The sequence below is a fragment of the Ascaphus truei genome, chromosome 4 (assembly GCF_040206685.1).
Source record: "Ascaphus truei isolate aAscTru1 chromosome 4, aAscTru1.hap1, whole genome shotgun sequence".
NCBI lineage: Eukaryota > Metazoa > Chordata > Amphibia > Anura > Ascaphidae > Ascaphus > Ascaphus truei.
In genome coordinates this window covers 7,795,262-7,817,808 of record NC_134486.1, presented here as the reverse complement: position 1 = coordinate 7,817,808, position 22,547 = coordinate 7,795,262, and the positions used below count along the sequence as shown (strand labels likewise).

Sequence of the window (22,547 nt, the reverse complement as noted above, 5' to 3'; positions counted from 1 at the left end):
CTCTCTCCCACAGGTGTGTTATATTGTTATATCACTGTGCTCTCTCCCACAGGTGTGTTATATTGTTATATCACTGTGCTCTCTCCCACAGTTGCGTTATATTGTTATATCACTGTGCTCTCTCCCCCAGGTGCGTTATATTGTTATATCACTGTGCTCTCTCCCACAGGTGCGTTATATTGTTATATCACTGTGCTTTCTCCCACAGGTGTGTTATATTGTTATATCACTGTGCTCTCTCCCGCAGGTGTGTTATATTGTTATATCACTGTGCTCTCTCCCACAGGTGTGTTATATTGTTATATCCCTTCGCTCTCTTCCACAGGTGTGTTATATTGTTATATCACTGTGCTCTCTCCCACAGGTGTGTTATATTGTTATATCACTGTGCTCTCTCCCACAGGTGTGTTATATTGTTATATCACTGTGCTCTCTCCCACAGGTGCGTTATATTGTTATATATCACTGTGCTCTCTCCCACAGGTGCGTTATATTGTTATATCACTGTGCTCTCTCCCACAGGTGCGTTATATTGTTATATCACTGTGCTCTCTCCCGCAGGTGTGTTATATTGTTATATCACTCTGCTCTCTCCCGCAGGTGTGTTATATTGTTATATCACTGTGCTCTCTCCCGCAGGTGTGTTATATTGTTATATCACTGTGCTCTCTCCCACAGGTGTGTTATATTGTTATATCACTGTGCTCTCTCCCACAGGTGTGTTATATTGTTATATCACTGTGCTCTCTCCCACTGGTGTGTTATATTGTTATATCACTGTGCTCTCTCCCACAGGTGCGTTATATTGTTATATCACTGTGCTCTCTCCCACAGGTGCGTTATATTGTTATATCACTGTGCTCTCTCCCGCAAGTGTGTTATATTGTTATATCACTGTGCTCTCTCCCGCAAGTGTGTTATATTGTTATATCACTGTGCTCTCTCCCACAGGTGTGTTATATTGTTATATCACTGTGCTCTCTCCCAAGGTGTGTTATATTGTTATATCACTGTGCTCTCTCCCACAGGTGTGTTATATTGTTATATCCCTGTGCTCTCTCCCACAGGTGTGTTATATTGTTATATCACTGTGCTCTCTCCCACAGGTGTGTTATATTGTTATATCACTGTGCTCTCTCCCACAGGTGCGTTATATTGTTATATCACTGGGCTCTCTCCCACAGGTGTGTTATATTGTTATATCACTGTGCTCTCTCCCACAGGTGTGTTATATTGTTATATCACTGTGCTCTCTCCCACAGGTGCGTTATATTGTTATATCACTGTGCTCTCTCCCGCAGGTGTGTTATATTGTTATATCACTGTGCTCTCTCCCACAGGTGTGTTATATTGTTATATATCACTGTGCTCTCTCCCACAGGTGTGTTATATTGTTATATCACTGTGCTCTCTCCCGCAGGTGCGTTATATTGTTATATCACTGTGCTCTCTCCCGCAAGTGTGTTATATTGTTTTTTCACTGTTCTCTCTCCTGCGGGAAGGCGAGTTCATGTCGCGGGTGTGTTATATTATATCACTGTGCCTTCTGCCACAGGTGTGTTATATTGTTAGATCATTGTGCTCTCTCCCGTGGGAAGGCGAGTTCATGTCACAGGTGTGTTATATTGTTATATCACTGTGCTCTCTCCCGCGGGAAGGTGAGTTCATGTCGCAGGTGTGTTATATTGTTATATCACTGTGCTCTCTCCCGCGGGAAGGTGAGTTCATGTCGCAGGTGTGTTATATTGTTATATCACTGTGCTCTCTCCCGCGGGAAGGCCGCTCTAATACTGTGTGATTGTTTTTGTATTGGCAGAGTTCCCTGTCGTGAAGCCGGACATTTTCTTGCGGATAAAGCCGGAAGAGCTGGTGTTTGAAGCTTGTCCTGACGTGGTGCCCGAGAGCAGCCAGAAGGGGCTGAGTAAGTGAGAGCCCCAGCTGAGGTTGCACATCATTTCAGGAAGTAATGCTCATCCAGGGGGTCTTATAATGCCTGTGCTGCTCTGCAGGTAATCCGCATCCACAGGGAAAAATGTCACAGTGTTATTCTGCACCGGGAAGGTCATATGTCCTGCCTGTCCCTGAGGCCCCTTGCAGTGGCAGGAGGGACAGACTGGAAGGGTGGGGAGGGACAGACTGGATGGGGGGGAGGGGTAGACTGGATGGTCGAGAGGGACAGACTGGATGGGGAGGGAAAGACTGGATGGTCGAGAGGGACAGACTGGATGGGGAAGGACACATTGGATGGTTGGGAAGGACATACTGGATGGAGGAGGGACAGACTGAATGGGAAGGGACAGACTGGATGGGAAGGGACAGACTGGATGGGAAGTGACAGATTGGATGGGCAGGAGGGACAGACTGGATGGAGGAGGGACAGACTGGATGGAGGAGGGACAGACTGGATGGGAAGTGACAGGCTGGATGGGCAGGAGGGACAGACTGGATGGAGGAGGGACAGACTGGATGGAGGAGGGACAGACTGGATGGAGGAGGGACAGACTGGATGCAGCAGGCACAGACTGGATGGAGGAGGGACAGACTGGATGGAGGAGGGACAGACTTGATGGAGGAGGGACAGACTGGATGGACGGGAGGGACAGACTGGATGGAGGAGGGACAGACTGGATGGACAGGAGGGACAGACTGGATGGAGGAGGGACAGATTTGATGGAGGAGGGACAGACTGGATGGACGGGAGGGACAGACTGGATGGAGGAGGGACAGACTGGATGGACGGGAGGGACAGACTGGATTGACGGGAGGGACAGACTGGATGGACGGGAGGGACAGCCAGGATGGACGGGAAGGACAGACTAGATGGGGGAGGGACAGACTAGATGGGGGAGGGACAGACTGGATGGAGGAGGGACAGACTGGATGGAGGAGGGACAGACTGGATGGAGGAGGGACAGACTGGATGGAGGAGGGACAGACTGGATGGAGGAGGGACAGACTGGATGGAGGAGGGACAGACCGGATGGAGGAGGGAGAGACCGGATGGAGGAGGGAGAGACCGGATGGAGGAGGGACAGACCGGATGGAGGAGGGACAGACCGGATGGGGGAGGGACAGCCAGGATGGGGGAGGGACAGCCAGGATGGGGGAGGGACAGCCAGGATGGGGGAGGGACAGCCAGGATGGGGAGGGACAGCCAGGATGGGGAAGGGACAGCCTGAATGGGGAAGGGACAGACTGGATGGTCGGGAGGGACAGACTGGATGGTTGGGAGGGACAGACTGGATTGGGGAGGGACAGCCTGGATGGTCGGGAGGGACAGACTGGATTGGGGAGGGACAGACTGGATGGGGAAGGACACATTGGATGGGCAGGAGGGACAGACTGGATGGGCGGAAGGACAGACTGGATGGGGAAGGACACCTTGGATGGGCAGGAGGGACAGACTGGATGGGCGGAGGGACAGACTGGATGGGCGGAGGGACAGACTGGATGGGTGAAGGGACTGACTGGATGGGCGGAAGGACAGACTGGATGGGCGCGGGGACTGACTGGGTGGGAGGGGGGACTGTCTGGATGGGCGCGGGGACTGACTGGATGGGCGCGGGGACTGACTGGATGGGCGCGGGGACTGACTGGGTGGGCGGGGGGACTGAATGGATGGGCGGAGGGACTGTCTGGATGGGCGCGGGGACTGACTGGATGGGCGCGGGGACTGACTGGATGGGCGCGGGGACTGACTGGGTGGGCGGGGGGACTGAATGGATGGGCGGAGGGACAGACTGGATGGGCGGGGGGACCGACTGGATGGGTGGAGGGACAGGCTAGGTTGGTGTTTTCTGTCTATGTCACTATGCAGTTAAAGATTGTATTTTTCATATGTCCCGTGTGCTAACATGTTATGCTACTGCTTCACGTATGAAATCCTCTAATTAAGGGGGTAAGTCTTCACACCACGAAGCGTCCGTTACCCGTTTTGTGGACGGAAATCTTCATTGAAGTTACAGGGGATTTTCGGCCCAAAATGGCCAGAACGGCTGCATTGGGGTGTACAGAATTACCCTCAAAATTCAGAACAGTGGAGCCGAGACTGAAAGATAACCCAGGAAAAGGAGGGAGAGGGAGCAGGTGGTATGATACTTCTTAATGGACAACAAGTAATTGATAAGTTACAAGCTTTCGACCCTCTTTGGGTCTTTAATCGGTAACGCTGACCCTGAGAGGTTCGTAAGCTTGCAACATATCAGCTACTCGTTTTCAGGGCCGGTGCAACCACTAGGCGGTCGCATAGGGCAGCGCATGTTGGGGCGCTGCAGCAGAGGCTGGAAGCAGGCTGCTCTCCTCTGCGTCTCCACTGCAGCTGGAACTGCTATTCAGGTCCGTGGAGGGTAGGGGGGGGGTGCACAAACAGAGGGGGGGTGCACAAACAGAGGGGGGGTGCACAAACAGAGGAGGGACTTCAGATTGTGATAGGAAAAGGATCCATTTCACAGACTAAGGGCCCATTGTGTGACCCTTACAGACGATATGAAAAGCACAATCATATTATGTTACTTTTATTCTAATGTCTTTCATCGGCCATTTAGCTGCTGATTTGGTAAATACACTCCGCACTCTGCAGCACCAGATAGTATAACTGTTATTGCAGGGGATCCACATATCAATACTGCTGAAATATTTCCAGACATACAAATAAAGGTTTCCCTGACCCAGGGCCCAGTGAGCTGTAGCTTGGGGCATGTCAGTGCAGAATCACTCCCTCACACGTTTCAACCCTCAATGTGGCACTCGCCTGGTTGACAAGGAAGGGCTTAACCCTGAGATTGGGTGGCAAGTCGTGTGTTTGTGTCCCCAGGTGACCCGGCCTTGAAAACGGGCATCTCTGTGACCATAGACAGGGAGGCTGAGCCTTTCTGGCTGAACATCCGCGAAATGGATCGCGACGACCCTCTGAGGGAGCAGCACACAGGTGAGGACTGTGTGTGTCAGTGTGTCAGTGTGTCAGTGTGTCAGTGTGTGAGAGTGTGAGAGTGTGAGAGTGTGAGAGTGTGAGAGTGTGAGAGTGTAAGAGTGTCAGAGTGTCAGAGTGTGAGAGTGTGAGAGTGTGAGAGTGTGAGAGTGTGAGAGTGTGAGAGTGTGAGAGCGTGAGAGCGTCAGAGCGTCAGAGCGTCAGAGCGTCAGTCAGTCAGGTGAAGCCAGGATCATGCATTGAATAAAACAAGTGTAACACTGTCCCCCCCCCCCCCCTGGGAAATCTACATGCTGTTACTAATATGTGTATGGTGCGGTACCTGTTAGGCTCCAGGAAATACTGAGTCGTCTGCATGATGGTAGTAAGACCAGGACAGGCTTATGGTGATATCTGATTTTCTTGTTGGTACTTCAGCACCTCCAGTTGTGATGGGCTCCTGGGTTGCAGGACATCAGTTCCCACCACAACACCTCTTCCCCTTCCTGCCCAGGAACTGACACCCAAGCAGGGGTATATCGAACAAGGGTTTATTGTGCATCACTGCAGCTCTTCATTGCAGCATAGATGGTGATCTCCGAAGTCCCAAACGTCTGGAGAGTGCTTGCTCCGGTAGTAGGGGGCAGGACTTGATGGTCCCAAGGCCTAGGCCTGGGGTGGGCATGCTTTCCCAGATGGGGAAGACTGACAGCCCTTGTGCTCTCTTCTTCTCCCAGCACAAGACTGACTAATTTTACTACTCTCACTTGGAAGTCTCTGGAAGGGGCGGGGGTCACGGTAGGCCAGGTCTTACCAACACATTAATACCGGGATTCTGGATTGAGCACAACAAGGCGGGCAAAATAAATTGTAATTTATTTCCTTTTAAGACAAACACAGAATTCTTCACAATTACACTCAATAAATCCTTACTGGGATGGGGAAATTAAATGTCCACGGAACGAAACAAAGTCTTTGGACACTCCTGCACGCATGCAAGTGGGTGCGTGATTTCAACCGTGCGATAGTCCTTGGCTAGCGGCGCAACTTGCCATCCCTATATATTCGTCGAAAGGAAAGATTTTGTTATGTCCTTACAGGATTCGTTCGGGAATCCTTAGCTCAAACGAATTCTGGAAGAGGGGCACGATCCTTGGTTACGATGTTGTTAAACCCTCACACTCCAGAACCGCTGATGCTAAAACTTGGACGTTTCTTGGTTGATCTTAGGTGAATCTGACTAGGACTGGGCTGCAGGTATTTTTATTGGGGTAAGAGCCCTATCCCTAACATACACAGCCAATCCTCCAGTGGGAGCAACTTTTCTCACCTATCCCAGACTTTCCAGTAGCTCACAGAAAGGGCAGAAGTTGCTTCCCAGTTTGCTCAGAGCATGTGCCAACCTGACACCTATGCTGCTTAGCATACCAACATCTTACCTGGCGACAGTAAGTCTGGGGTCTGGCTACCAAGTGTGAAGCGCCCATACTTTGCACCGATATCTGATACTTACAAATATCCCGGCCAACCTAACACCTCAGGTCTCTGAGGCTTTTCAACTCCGGACTTCTCTAGACACTGGCGCACCAACTTAGCAGGGTGCCCTTTGAAGTACGGAGATGAAAAATCCCTTAGCTCATTCATCCATAACATATGGGCATGTTAATGGATTCATTGCCGGGCTGACAGGAAAGGGTTCCTGCCTATCCATTTTAAAACACCACTGAAATACAGTTTATTTTTATATGTATGTTCTGTATATGTAACAATTATAAAACTCATATGTATGTTCATGGTACTTTATTAACTAGCTGCACTCCAAAAATTAGAGTGCTAGCTCTTTCCTAGCGCAAGTTATCCACTTAATTGAAGGGGCTCTGTGATGTGGGTTGCGGTTTGACCTATAATCGGTCTGGGTTACAAGGCGGCATACAACGTATCCGTCCTGGATTTGATCTGTAACCACTGACACGCGCCACCAATTCAGCTTAAGTGGATAACGAGACGGCTGGATACATTCGCTTCAGGCAAGTAGGTCGCAACCTGATTAGCTGTGAAGTAGGAACTTGGCGGCTCAACCACAGAAAGGTAGGGGACGTCCATCGGTTCCTCTGCAGGCAGCATACAGGCATCTCTGATGTCATCTGCGATGGCGGATCTCGTCAGATGCTCCAGAACCTGCGCACCCTCTTGGAAGGACGAATCTGGACCGGAGCTCGACAGTAACGGACAGGTGAGTGGTGATCTCTCCTCCGCAGGTCCCGCCTGGTAGAGATCCTCTTCCACATCCAGGGTAGACACCTCTGCCAGGCGCGATGCCGGGGTGAGTCAGTCATCCGGGCGACCATGCTTATGGAGCCACCTTGCTCTGCGGTCACCTGGAGACTCACACCCGACACCCCTGGGGCAGTCCACTCACCCTTCTTGGCTGATCCCAAGCCCGGGACTGATCCCAAGCCCGGGACCGTCGGTACCTTCTTGATAGGCCATACCGGCCGTTGTAGGACACACGGACCCACAGTAGGGTCCACAGCAGCATATGAGGTAGTGGTTGTAGTTGGCACCGGACCACTTGAGCCTCCGGCCACATTAATAAGGGCGCACGGGCCCGCAGCATCCGTGGCAGTAGGAAACAGGAAAGAGACCGCACCAGTCGGGGTAATGGCTCTCGAGACAGGCACACACACCTCCGCAGGCACTGGGATGGCAGGCCGCAGGTAGTAGGTGCCACAGTGCTGGCTCCGCACATCTAGGCCGACAGGTCCACCAGGCAGGCGACAGTGCGCGCACAGACAGCGCAGATGAATTTGGTCTCCAATCTTCACCATCAGGTAGCCACCTGGGAGGGAGTAGTTGGATACTTCCAAATCAAGAGATTCGCTAGAAGCAGCCAGTTTTGCAGTGATTTCTCACGTTAGTATAGCAGCTCCCCTCTCTAACAGCTCACAGCAGACTGAGCTCTGGGGACTGTGTGGCGAGAGGGGTTAACCAGGCCAATAATAAAGGAATTATGCCCGGCTGGTTAACCCTAAACCCTGTTGGGAGTGAAGGGGTTAAAATGTATTATCCCCATAATCCCCTGTTTTCCCCTACACCACCGCTATTAACACTAAATCGTGTTGGGACAGAAGGGTTTAACTGTATGTTCACCACACTGACATGTTTTCCCCTACACCACCGCTAATAACCCTAATCCCTGTTGGGACTGAAGGGGTTAACATGTATTGTCCCCCTAATATCATGTTTTCCCCTACACTATTATTTGTGTCCCTCTTTTGCAGCTCTAAAGCTAGCTGCAGGTAACTGGATGTATGTGAATGTGCTAATTGTATTTGCGGCACTAGGAGTGAGCTAGCACACTAATTTTTGGAGTGCAGCTAAGTAAAAAAAAAACATATACATACATATAAGGTTTATAATAGTAGCATAAGCAGAACATACTTTTATCAATAAACTGTCTTGTACTGGTGTTTTTAAATGTACTGGCAGGAAGCTTTTTCTCCAATTGCAATCCAGGGGGTGCATGAAAGGGAAATAAAACAAAAAGCAATCTAAGTGCAGACAGTTTGATAACTTATATATAGAATCTGTGATGGATCTTGGCTCGTATGTGTGGCCTACTTACAAAATGTAAGTCAAAAACAAGCGGTTTGACACAGTGGTCTCTGCAAGGAGGGTTTCTCACCCAGGAATATAGGGACTCCCAATCTCAGCTCAGCAGCAGTGTGTATGAAAAGAAAAGATATCCATAGTGCAGACCAGTAATGTATAAAAACTTGACTTTATATGGTTAAAAATGAACACTTACAATAAAAACATGTATTTCATGCGTGTATCACATTATAAGTGACCGAGGAGAGAATGCTGTTGGCTTCAGGCTCACCCACCACCTCATAACTGGGACTCTCCACCTCGTAGGCTCCCTCTGGGGTGTGTTTTTCCAGTCCCAGACAGCAGTGTCCCACGCAGAGTCCATACCGGAGGTGGTGGGTGAGCCTGAAGCTAACAGCATTCTCTCCTCGGTCACTTATAATGTGATACACGCATGAAATACATGTTTTTATTGTAAGTGTTCATTTTTAACCATATAAAGTCAAGTTTTTATACATTACTGGTCTGCACTATGGCTATCTTTTCTTTTCATACACACTGCTGCTGAGCTGAGATTGGGAGTCTGTATATTCCTGGGTGAGAAACCCTCCTTGCAGAGACCATTGTGTCAAACCGCTTGTTTTTGACTTACATCTTGTAAGTAGGCCACACATACGAGCCAAGATCCATCACAGATTCTATATATAAGTTATCAAACTGTCTGCACTTAGATTGCTTTTTGTTTTATTTCCCTTTCATGCTCCCCCTGGATTGCAATTGGAGAACGACGATTTGTGGGACTAGTGGAACCAGTCCCTACCAGCTGGGTTTGAGCAGGGGGTTTGAACTTATTATTATCATTTTCACGTTGTATATCACGTCACCATTGTTTATTTGATTACAATCATCACTCACTGTATAATACAAGTGTACACTAGTAGAGTTAGCGCCGTCTTTTTCACCTTCACACAGCACTTACCTAGGAAGCTTTTTCTGCCAGGAATCTATTAACATGTAAATATGTTAAGGGTACATGAGCTGAAGGCCTTTTCATCTTTGGGCTTCAAAGGGCCCTCTGCTAAGTTGGTGCCCCTGTTGCCTATGAGAAATCCGAAGTTGAAAAGCCTCAGAGAGGCTAGGTGTTAAAGTGGCCAGGATATCCCTTAAAATCAGATCCAGGTACACAGGAGGGGCCATTCACACTTGGTAGCCAAACCCCAGACTTACTGTCGCCAGATAAAAGTTGGACCCAGTATGCTAAGCAGCTTAGGTGTCAAGTTGACACATGCTCTGTGCAAACCAGGAAGCCACTTCTGCCCGCCCACGCTATGAACTACTGGCAAGTCTGGGATAGGGGGAAAAAGTGTTCCCACGGAAGGGATTGGGTGTGTATGTTAGGTATAGGACCCTTTACCCTATAAAGATGCCTGCAGCCCAGTCCCAGAGAGATTCACCTGATTGTAACAACGATTCAACCAAGTTCCAGCGTCAGCGGTTCCGGAGTGTGAGGGGTTAATAATATCGTAACCAAGGATCATACCCCTCTTCTGGAATTCGTTAGAGCTAAGGGTTCCCGAACGAACCCTATAAGGACTGAACAAACTTTTTCCTGTTGGCTGAGATATAGGGCTGGCAAGTTGCGCCCTAGCCAAGAACTGCTACACGGATCCTTTTGCGCACCCACTTACATGCGTGCAGGGGTGCCCAGAGACTTTGTTTCGTTCCAAGTACATTTGTTTTTGTTTCCCCATCCCAGTAAGTGTTTTATTGAGTGTATATTGTGAAGATTTGTGTGTTTGTCTGGAAAGAAAGAAATTACAATTTATTTTACTCAACTTGTGTGCTCATTGCAGAATCCCGGTATTAATGTATAGTCTGCTCTTAGGACTCCTCCCATCCGGGACAACAGCTCCGATTGGCTGTACTCGATCAGCTCCTCCCCTGGTTGAATCTCAGAGGTGGGACTAGTATCATCAGCTTGACTTGACTCCGTCTGAGCAAATCAGCATAAGGGGCGGCAATAGCTTGCAACTCTTTCTGCAAACTTTTGCAAATCTTGCACACCCGTCCCATGCGGTCCCGTTTTCTTGGCGGGAGCGCCATTTTGGACTCATGCACACGTACCACCACATGGTGGACGCCATCTTGGAACCCTGTAGTGTATGTGAATGTTTCTTCTGTTGCAGCTAATAACTAAGAGACTACTCTTTGGCAGGCAAAACCTCTTTTGAAGCATATCTCATCTTGCTATTAATAAATCCAGCTCTCTGTGATTCTTGGTGCCTGGGACTTACTACTCATACATAGGACCCTGTGGTACCTCCTTTCCGGACAATACCCAGAGACTTTCTGCCACCCCCTAGGCACTAATACTGCAGACCCTTCCTTCAGCGGCTCCTGGGGACCACCCAGGTACACCCCCTTCTAGGCATCCTACACCTATTAGTCTATAAGGGTGATAGTCCTCTTCTGGTGGCTCCGCAAGCCTGGAAGTCCTTGAAGCTGTTGGCTCACTGGGGATGTCCTGTTGGGAGAGTCCATCGGCATTACCATGCTCACTACCCTTCTTGTGCTGTATGATAAAGTCAAATTCTTGAAGGGCAAGGCTCAAGCGAAGTAATTTTCCATTCTCCCCCGACACTCTCTGAAGCCAACTCAAAGGGTTGTGATAAGTGATCACTGTGAATGACCTGTCATACAAATAGGGCTGCAATTTCTTCAGTGCCCAAACGATGGCCAGGCATTCTTGCTCAATAGTGGCATAAGCCACTTCCCTGGGTAGCAGTTTCCTGCTCAAGTAGACAATGGGGTGTTCGCCCCCCTCCTCGCCCACCTGGCTGAGTACAGCACTGATACCATAGTCTGAGGCTTCGTCTGTACAAGGAAATTCTTGCTATAATCAGGTGCTGCCATGATGGGAGCACCAGCCAGTGCTGTCTTCAGTGCCTGAAACGATTTTTTCACAGGCAGGAGACCAGGCTACCAGAACCGAGAGTCCATTCTGCCGAGAGTCCATTCTGAGTCAAGTCAAGTCAGGAGTTTAGCAATGGCACTATACTGGGGAACAAACTTCCTTTAGTAGCCAGTGGTGCCCCAAAAAGTTATGACCTGTTACTTGGTCCTAGGTACTGGCCACTGAACAATAGCTTCTACCTTAGCTGGTTCTGGCTTCAGATGCCCTCCACCCACTCTGTGCCCTAAGTACAACACTTCTGCTATACCCACTAGACACTTTGTAGGTTTCAGTGTCAGCCCTGCTTCCCTGATCCTTTTCAGCACCGCTGCTACATGCACTAAGTGTGTTTCCCATCAATTACTAAACACAGCAATTTAATCCAGGTATGCCCTTGTAGAACTCTGCATTCTTTCCACTAACCTATTGACCAGGCATTGGAAGGTAGCCCGGGCATTCTTCATCCCAAATGGCATAATTAAGAATTCATATAGGCCACTTGGAGTGATGAAGGCTGACTTCTCCTGTGCCTCCTTGGTCAGAGGGATTTGCCAATACCCTTTGGACAAATCGATAGTAGTCAGATAATTTGCACCCCCCCCCCCCCATGCTCATCTAAGAGCTCATCCATGCGGGGTGTGGGATAAGCATCCGACACCGTCTGAGCATTGAGGTGCCGGTAGTCCACACAGAACCGAGTGGTTCTGTCCTTCTTGGGCATGAGGACTACCTGACAAGCCCAAAGCTCTGGGACAGGACAATTACCCCTAGGAGGAGCATCTCCTTCACTTTCCTCTCTAAACTCCCCTTCACCTCAGCTGATACCCGATAGGCATGCTTATGCATACATGTAGGTCTCTGATCACCAATGTGGACTGGGTGATCAGTAATATGTGTCCTACCCGGCTTATCCGTAAACAGGTCCCTGTGCTGCTCTAAGATAGCCCTTGCCTGCACTCTCTGCTGTGCACTGAGCTGAGACCCTATCTCAACCTGCTGTACTGTGCACCCCTGCCTAGACTCACCTAGGAGGTTGGGCAGAGCTTGGATCGCCGGGTCCCCCATTGGTGGGCTACAGATAGCTGATCACTGATGCCACACTGTTGAAAATACTCCTTAAGCATATTAATGTGATAAGTCCTACTTCTTCCTGTCTCTCCATCTAACTGTACAACATAGTTGCACTCATTCATTCTCATGAGTACTGTATACGGACCAGACCAGGCAGCCATTAATTTGTTCTGCGAGTGGGCTACCGAACAAGCACTTGCTGCCCAGGGATGAATTCTCTGCTACTGGCATTCTGATCATACCAAGTCTTCTGCTTGGTCTGAGCCTCCCTGAAATTGTCCTGTGCCAACCCCATAAGCATTTCTAACTGGTCTCTAAGATCTACTACATACTTCAGAACAGAAGCATCAGTATTAGTATTCTCCCCTTCCCATCCCTGACGGAATAGGTCAAGAGATCCCTGTACCCTGCGACCATATAGAAGCTCGAAGGGAGAGAACCCAGTGGACTCTTGCGGTACCTCTCGGTAGGCAAACAGCAAGTGCTGCAGATGAGTCTCCCAGTCTTTTACTTCAGCCTCTATAAATGCCCGTTGTCTGGGGGTGGTAAGGGGTCGTACGCTGGTGCTTCACCCAGCACGAATCCCAGAGACAGTTGAATTGCGACCCTTGATCAGTTAGAATCTCACTAGGGAATCCTATGCTAGAGAAGATAACTAAGAAATCCTTTGCTACTGCACTCACCTCAATGGTGGCCAGTGCTACAGCCTCAGGGTACCTGGAGGCAAAATCTACCACCGTGAGTATGTAATGCTTGCCGGTCCAGCTAGGGATCTTCAGGGGTCCCACTATGTCCATGACTACTCTTCTGGAAAGGTTCCCCAAATACCGGTAGTGTATTCATGGGTGCCTTCACACGGTCACCTGCCTTACCTACTCGCTGGCAGGCATCACAGGACTGGCAAAACTGTGCCACTGCCCTTGATGCCCCCGACCAGTTGAAACGCTGCAATGGAGACGTCATTTGGTTAATACACTCTGCACTCTGCAGCACCAGATAGTATAACTGTTATTGCAGGGGATCCACATATCAATACTGCAGAAATATTTCCAGACATTCAAATAAAGGTTTCCCTGACCCAGAGCCCAGTCAGATGTAGCTTGGGGCATGTCAGTGCAGAATCACTCCCTCACACGTTTCAACCCTCAATGTGGCACTCGCCTGGTTGACAAGGAAGGGCTTAACCCTGAGATTGGGTGGCAAGTCGTGTGTTTGTGTCCCCAGGTGACCCGGCCTTGAAAACGGGCATCTCTGTGACCATAGACAGGGAGGATGAACCTTTCTGGGTGAACATCCACGAGACGGATCGCGAGGACCCTCTGAGGGAGCAGCACACAGGTGAGGACTGTGTGTGTGTGTCTGTCAGTCACGTGAGGACCATGTGTGTGTCGTCATTGGGGTCACAGGCATGGGTCGGCAGCAGTGTATCGTTGTCGGGGATAAAGGCAGAGGTCGGAGGCAGGCGGCAGTGTATCGTTGTCGAGGTCACAGGCAGAGGTCGGAGGAAGGCGGCAGTGTATCGTAGTCAGGGTCACAGACAGGGGTCGAAGGCAGGCGGTAGTGTATCGTTGTCCAGGTCACAGGCAGAGGTCGGAGGCAGGCTGCAGTGTATCGTTGTCGGGGGCAGAGGTCGGAGGCAGGCGGCAGTGTATCGTTGTCAGGGACACAGGCAGAGGCAGGTGCAGTGTATCGTTGTCGGGGTCACGGGCAGAGGTCGTAGCCAGGCGGCAGTGTATCGTTTTCGGGGTCACAGGCAGAGGTCGGAGGCAGGCGGCAGTGTAGAGTAGCTAGATTAGGGGTCTTTAACCTTTGAAGGAAGAAGAGCCATTTTATAAAAAAATTATTTGTCCAAAATATTCAGAGATCCACAACACATGCATGAATATTACACCCCCACAAACACATACATGAATATTACACCCCCACAAACACATACATATACTGTACACACACTAATACGTATATACAATTCATTTTTTTCATTGTTTGTCTGTGCAAAACAGTTTGTCATTTACAAATACACAATACATACACTACCCCCCCAAATACACGCACACACACTACCCCCCAACCCCCAAATACACACACACACACACACACACACCCCCCTAAAAACACAAACACACAATACCTCCCAAATACACACATACTACCCCCCCAAATACACACACAATACCCCCAAATACACACACACACACACACACACACACACCCAAACACACACACACAATACCCCCCCAAATACACACACACTACCCCCCCAAATACACACACAAACACTGCCCCCCCAAAATGTATACATACATATATACACACACTTACATTGGGCGTGCATCTCTCCCTCACTGTCCTGGCGGTAGCTGCGGGGAGCTGTGCTGGCTCTTACTGTTTCCGGGCATCTCCCCAGCTGCTGGTTTGCCTCCTGCACTCACGGCGGGCTTCTCTTTGATGTCAGTGTGCACCGGAAATTGCGGCGCGCACAGGCATGAGAGGCCCTGTGTGGAACAGTGTAGGAGGCATGCCAGAAGCTGGGGAGATGCCCAGCAACAGCAAGAGGCCTGACCAGTGCCGGACGCCCCCTCCCCCCCCCCCCCCCCGCAGCTACCGCCAGGACAGTGAAGGAGTGTCACGGGAGACCAGGTTTACACCTTTTTATTCTGGGATCATATGATTGAGCAAAGCAAGGAGGTAAAATAAATGGTAATTTATTTCAGGAAAAGACATACACACAATATAACACAATTTACAGGGTTAACACACTTACTGGGAACGGGGCTAACGAATAAACTTGTTCTTTAAACAAAATTCACAAAAATGACCTCTGTAGGAGCCCTTTCCAATGACCGGTAGGTACTCATGAAAGTCCTGGAACTGACCGCTACGTTCTTGTGTAAGTCCCTGTTCTGGTGTCAGGGATGGAGTGAGGGGATATACTGTCTACACTCACTAGCCTCATCCTTGCTACACTCTAGAAATAACTTTTTAACTTTTTACACACAAAAAAACACTCTCAGCTTTATCATATAGCTGGAGCATCCCTTGAACCCCTATGCCAGATTCAGGGTACCTGGGCATGTATCTGGGCACCCCTTTTTATACTAGAGACACCCTATATGGTGTAGGCATGCATTAACCCCTTCATGCCCCTTATACCTTGTCTGGATTATGCTGCAGCAGGGATCCTGGCGGTGAGTCGCATGAACGTTTTCAGAGTCTGAGTTTGCCCGGAGCAATGTGTTTGGCTGCATCTGAGAATCTCACTTGATTCCCGGATCCAACTTTTGGGGTATCCCATAACTCTGGAACCCCGATACATAGCCACATTCTGTAAAGACTTTCTCCGGCAAACCCACCATGAAACTTACAGCCTAGAAATCTCCTGGTCCCAGCACCCCGAGAAATGCAAAACACACAGAAATCTTTATTATCGCATAATTTGCACAGTCACAGTAATGCATTTCTGACATCTGGGTCCAAGAGCTGACACTCTAGGACCTCAACACACGGATCAGGGGTACCCAAATGGGCTGAACCTTTATTAGTGAGCCTGGGTAACCTTTCACCATCACAGGGAGAGAGGCAGCAGCTGGGGAACGACAACCCAGGACACCGAGGAGAGCCTCATGTAGATGCTGAAAGAGCTGCAAGCAGCTTGGGAGCCGCAGGTTGCCTACCCCTGAGCTAGGGTCACAGGCAGATGTCGGCAGCGAGGAGTCAGGAACAGGACTGGGGCAAGGCAATAGCAGTGCAGCAGCAGGGAGCAGTGAACAAAGGAACCTAGCAGGTGCTGGAGGAACCAGTATAAACAGGCACTGATAGACAGGAAGGGGGGGGTTTATATAGGCAGGCTGAGAGGTAGAGCACAGGTGCAGGGTGTCAGGTTTCAGAGTGTGGAAGGTTCTTTGAGAGAGCTAGCAAGAGCTACAGCAGTCCTTGTGGATATGCTTGGGTACTGCAGATTAGGACATCAAGAAGAACATGAGACTCCATCAATATCCCCCTCCTCTCTCAATCAATATCCCCATCCTATCAGTCAATACCACCCCCTCGTCTCTCCCTAAACACCCCCTTCTCCTATCACTCAGTATTCCCCTCTCCTCCTCTCTCACTAAACACCCCATCCTCCTATCACTCAATACTCCCCCATCCTCCTCCTATCACTAAATATCCCCTTCCTCCTATCACTCAAAGCTCCTCCCACTATCTCAATCAATACCTCCCCTCCTATCTCATCCAATACTACCCCCTCCTATCTCACGTAATACACCCCCCCCCCCCCTCTAACAATTTTACCTTGGGGGATGTGGCGGCATCCGGTCCCGCAGTAGAGGGGAGATGGGTAGCATCCTCGGGCGGATGCGGACGTTGGACTCGACTTCCATGTGAGCCCAACTTCTGGCACCGGCTAGGTGCACCGATGGATGGAGGATGGACGCGGGGATTGACGCGGGCCATTCCAGATTCTGTCATTTGGCCATCCCTACTCTAGCGCTAATCTCTATATATAATGAGGTGACTAATACAAAATGACTTAATAATATATAAATATCTATATCCAAGTATAAATAAAAACAAAACATAGAAATGTGCTGTCCGAAAAAAAATATGTGATAAATTGTTTTGTCTCAAGATCTATTATAGATAAAACATATAAATACCCGAGAGATTGAAAAAATAAACTGATATCAAAATATATATACCGAGAGATTGAAAGAATAAACTGATATCAAAATATATATACCGAGAGATTGAAAGAATAAACTGATATCAAAATATATATACCGAGAGATTGAAAGAATAAACTGATATCAAAATATATATACCGAGAGATTGAAAGAATAAACTGATATCAAAATATATATAAATAACGTGAAACTGTGCATAAATAATATAAAAAAATGTATAAAATATGTAGTAGAGGTCCCAAAATCACCAATATTCCTATGGGATCAATAAGAGCCCTCCGGTGCTGCTCTCCACAAACTACCTTACAATATCGGCCATGAATGAGAAAACCAGAATGTTCCACATGAAAGGAACGTGGCGCCCGATGGGCATAAAAGGAAGAGTCAAAATAAAGGATATAGTGTGGTAGGTATTAAAATATTATATTGTGGCTCATGGCAGCCGTCATCAAATAACCTCAGCGGTTTTGGTCATTAAAGGTGCAGCCTGACTTGGCAGTTTAATTAAAATAATTTAAATGTGCATTGGAAATCTGAAAGTGCGAGAAAAAGGCGTTCATTTTATTATTATTATTATTAAAGAATTGCCGCTGACGTTTTTGTGTGCGTCTTTAACGTGACGATGGGTGCGCTGGAATTATTGGGGGACTCCCTGTTTGGTACATATCTCGAGCTTTGAACGATTGTAAGCTGTATGAGTACGGACATCACGCTGTACCAGTATATTATGGTCGTGTTTTATTTCCCTTAATGCTACCTGTGCTGTGTTGCAAAACATGTTTCCACCTGTTAAAAATGAGTCTAATAGTTTTTTTTCAATGTAGAACTCATAGTATGCACAGCGCTGTACATAGAATATTACAGGCACAACGAGTCCCTATCTCAGAGCTTACAGTCTAATTTTGTTACCTGAGGCACAGGAAGTGAGCAAGGTGCTTACAATGGAATTTGAGCCTGGTTGTTGCCCCTAATTTACTCTTTCACCCCCAAATATTAATATTTTGGCAGTGAATTACTGCAGAGTTTGCATACCCCTCCTCTTTCTGCATTGCTGTTACAATACTGTAGCTCTCTTTATTTTGATCTGACAGATAACGGTTTTGTACAGAGCCCGACAGATGAGTGTCTTGCTGATCTCCAGCCCAACGAGTTGTCATTAGAAAACGGGTCCCACTCATGCGAGGAGGAATGGGATGACCCATCTCCAATCCGACTCCCACGGCCCAGAAAGTGCCAGTCCATATACAGGATTGGCCAGCCTGTGTCCCAGTGCACGTATGACTTTGCTGACCCATCGAGTCCCAAGCAACCAAGAGCGTTCCAGTGCTCTGAGTGCCAGCAGAGCTTCAACGAGAGCGAGACTCTACTTTTACATCAAACAGTTCATGCGTCATGGAGTTGTGATCAAGAAGAGAATGGTGGGGGTAGCTACTCTGCTCCACAACCTTCTCCCGCACTCATCGGGGTCTGCCCGGTGATACCAGCACCTTATATATGTGGGGACTGTGGGAAGGGCTTCTCCAACTCGTACAAGCTGAAGATTCACCAGAGAATCCACACCGGGGAGAGGCCATATAAGTGCCTTGTCTGTGAGAAGCGTTTTCACAAGAGTGCCCACCTCAAGGTCCATCACAGAACACACACTGGGGAGCGTCCCTATGGGTGCCAGGTTTGCGGAAAGAGGTTTACCAAGTCCTATCACCTCAAGGTCCACCTAAGGACACACACGGGGGAGAGGCCATACCAGTGTCCTCAGTGCCACAAAACCTTCAGTGTCAACTCGCACCTCACCGTCCACCAGAGAACTCACACAGGGGAAAAACCCTTTGTCTGCTTTGAATGCGGCAAGAGCTTCCGTCAGAAGACCAGCCTCCTCGGACACCAGAAGTCTCACCAGAGAATCGGGGAACGTAGGAAGCTCAGCTGGAAGACACTATGGCCGGAGAAATGACAGACATTTTTGGCCACTTTCCAGGGTCAACTCTTACCCTTTATGCCGTTTAATACTAGAAGTCCTTACAAGGCTCAATAAGAGGCTCACCCCATGGGGTTCATAGCATGAACACACATGATGTTTTGCAAACCCTTGAGGCTCTAAACGTGGAACATTGCTGTGGGAAAGAGTTGAAACACAACAGAAGTGGCTGGCTCAATGCCTTTTAATATCAATGTATGCTTCAGGTTCAATGATGAAAGACCATTGCTGTGCTCCTACATATGTGTTATAATCCTAAGGCGATCCTAAATACTTTAACCCCATTTCAGGGTTTGTTTTAGGATAGTTCCTAAAAGGTCTTTGCTGGACCCTATTTCAGTATTTGTTTTCTTTTGTGATTCCTTCCCTTTTACTGGTATAATTTGCTACAGGAACAATAGTACAGAACCTGCACGCAGGGTCATCTTTAAATGGGAACTTTAGAAGCTAGAACAACAGATCTGGCCTTTGCATTTCCACCCAACCGCGTGCCATGTTTCTTTTTTCTTTTTGTTTGGATAGTTCCTGTTTCACACGTGAGGAAGGTGTTTTGTGATGTTTTAACATGCCATCTTCAGATTCCCAAGATTATGGGTTCAATTCCAGACCCAAATGTGGTCACTTAGAGCTGCAGTCCATTTTTTTAAATGGGGTTATCTCCTTTTGTGTCAGGTTGCCCAACTAGGTAATGTTAAATCGGTTCAATTTTCTCATAGTCAGTGGCAACATGAGAACCTTGTGAAACTGATTAATACGCTGGAATCACAAGAAATGTTTATATTAAACAACATCACAGGCTTCCTGTGTGATCGGATCCTCTCCCGATTCCCTTCTGAGACTGCCTAATATACCAAAGATTCCCTCAGACGAGCATTGCCCAGGACTGTCACACGAGACCTATTACAAATGTTACGTGTGAGTCATAAGTGTTCCACCTCTGCCCCTCATGCAGATCAGCATGAGGCACTATATAAGGATGCTAAGTATCTCTCCACATATCCTATAGAAAAAAAGGACTTGTGAGACTTCAGAGTTCTCCTATTGGCTTCCTACGCTCATGAGAGGGTTTACCCACTGTAGACATGACTCTGAGGGGGTTTGTTGGTGCTAGGGGCTGCAATACCATGTTTAATATTTTAAGTACAAAACACTTTACAGAGTTGCCAAGTTACCTTTTAGGCCCAATACCATCTTTGACCTCTGACTTCTCCAGACACTGAGAGAGAAAATTCCAGTTCTTGGAAGGACTCTGCTATTGGCTACTATTGTGGTTTAGGCCGTGGGGTGGACAGTCTACAAATTCAACATAGTATTATCTGTTGCAGTTACTGTAATTTAAGTAACATTTCAATGTTTCGTTTGGTGGGCAGACATACAAAGCTTACTATTAGATGCACCATATTATTATACATGGAAACATATTCACTTGCAATAGGAATTTTTACCTGCCAGGAAACAATGGAATAGATCTCACTGTTCTAGTCCATACTGCTGTCCCTCTCTGTGTTATGTAACTACCTCGTCGTATATGTGGCATTACTCCACTGCACTGCTTCCATCTTAAGCTCTTCTTTCCATGTTTGACACTTTCTCACTTGTAGAAGTTTCTTTGTCGCTCTCCTCTTCTCCCTCTACTACTTGCCCTCTTCATCCTTTTCTCTTACAGCTTATCAGACTTATTGCTTCTATCAGTTCTTACTCTCACACATATATCTTCATTACTTCCCTTTTTCTCTGACTTTCCTCATCCTTCAAGCACGCGGTCATCACACCAATTCTCAAAAATGACACACTTAACCCCAATTGTCTTGCTAACTATCACCCTGTCTCTTTCCCGACACTTTCTTCCAAACTGAAGACTGACTGATCTTAATTTATTATGCTCCTTGAAAGATACGTGTGCAGAGGTACGCAATGGAGACCGTTTAAAGTGAAACTAAAATTAGGCTTTATTGCGCCTGTTCCTTTAACACAGCAAAAACATTCAAAATAAGCTAAAGGAAAGCCTACTCTGCTTTGGAGAATATCTACACATTTAGTCCAGCCCTCTCTAACTGGGTGATTAGCTAAGCTAATAACCAGCCTCAAATAATTTTTTATATATATATATATATACACACACACACACACATACACAGATACACACACACATATACAACAGTCCCATAAGAAAGTCTTATCTGTTGTATCTGTAGGGGAAGGCCTCTCTGCTCTCCTGAGTCTGCACCCTTGTGTGCTATGGCAATATCAGGATCCAGGTTTAGAGGTCGTGTCCCTTTTGTCTTGCTGTCAGCCTGCAGTCTCTTTGCAGCTCAAGACATCTGTTGTTTCCCAGGTCAGCCCAGTTGTGGACTAGGGAATCTATGGTCTGCCCTTCCTGGGTCAGCCCCCATTGTGAGCTCAGGAATCCTCTTCCTGTGTCTCACATGACACTATTTCACAGAGCTCTGATTAGGCAGCTGGAGTCTGGTTTGATTGCGTGACTGCACTTAACCTGCTTTCTGCTGGATTTAGAGGCATTTTCTTCAACAAGGATAAGTCCCTGTTTCACTCCTCTTTCCTAATTCCCAGGCTCTCATTGTGCCTCTGCGATATAGTTCTTGTACCACTCACTCAATTGAGACTGCCTTTAGCAAAGTAGCCATTGATCTCCATGAAGCTATATCCCAAGGTCATCTCTCCCTGCTTATCCTGCTTGATCTCTGCTGCATTTAATACTGTAATCTCTCTTCTGCTTCAGATTTTGAACTCTCTATTGCAAAGCTCTAAGCTTTGATCTCTTCATGCCTCCCTCTGTCTTTTTTTGCTAATATGTCTTCATCCCCCGTTGGTGTTGGCATCCGGGCTCTGTTCTGCAGATGATACTCCTCTATCCATTCACACCTAAACGTAAACCCGCAGTCCAACCTCCATTCTCTGATTGCCTTTAGACTATCGCCTCATGGATGGCGTTTCACCGACATAAACCTAATATGTTTAAAACAGAGCTCCTTATATTTCCTGCCATTCCTGGCACAATACTGTAGCTTCCTTCTTCTTCACTGAAAATGGCATCCATTCAACAACGCATGTGGCTTAGCTTTTACATTTGACTCCTTTTTAATTCATTCTTTGGGGAAAACGTTGTCCTCCGTAACATGGCAAGACCCTCATCTTCCTCTGTCACTCTACTGCTAAAACACTAATTCATTCTCTTCTGTCTTCACTATTGTATTCCAGCACTGATGGGTCTCCCTACCTCCTCACAACTTTCTCTGTTTGCCCATCCAAAATGCTGCAGCTAGAATCATTTCACTTTCCCTAGGCCACGGGGTCTGCAACCTCAAGAGGAAGAAGAGTCAGGGTCACAGGCAGAGGTCGAAGGAA

The 22,547-nt window shown here is 48.0% G+C and overlaps 1 protein-coding gene across 3 annotated transcripts in view; it reads left to right on the top strand.

Annotated features, from left to right (window-relative positions):
• LOC142492559 (zinc finger protein 212-like) overlaps positions 1–21,273 on the top strand; it is an 83,285-nt gene extending 62,012 nt beyond the window's left edge. For all 3 annotated transcript variants that reach the window (XM_075595280.1, XM_075595278.1, XM_075595279.1), the window contains 4 exons: positions 1,817–1,921; positions 4,814–4,927; positions 13,746–13,859; positions 18,298–21,273. In XM_075595280.1, the coding sequence (XP_075451395.1) occupies positions 1,817–1,921; positions 4,814–4,927; positions 13,746–13,859; positions 18,298–19,157 (1,193 nt within the window). In that variant the 3' untranslated portion in view covers positions 19,158–21,273. The remainder of the gene's footprint in view (positions 1–1,816; positions 1,922–4,813; positions 4,928–13,745; positions 13,860–18,297) is intronic.
• Positions 21,274–22,547: the final 1,274 nt, after the last annotated feature.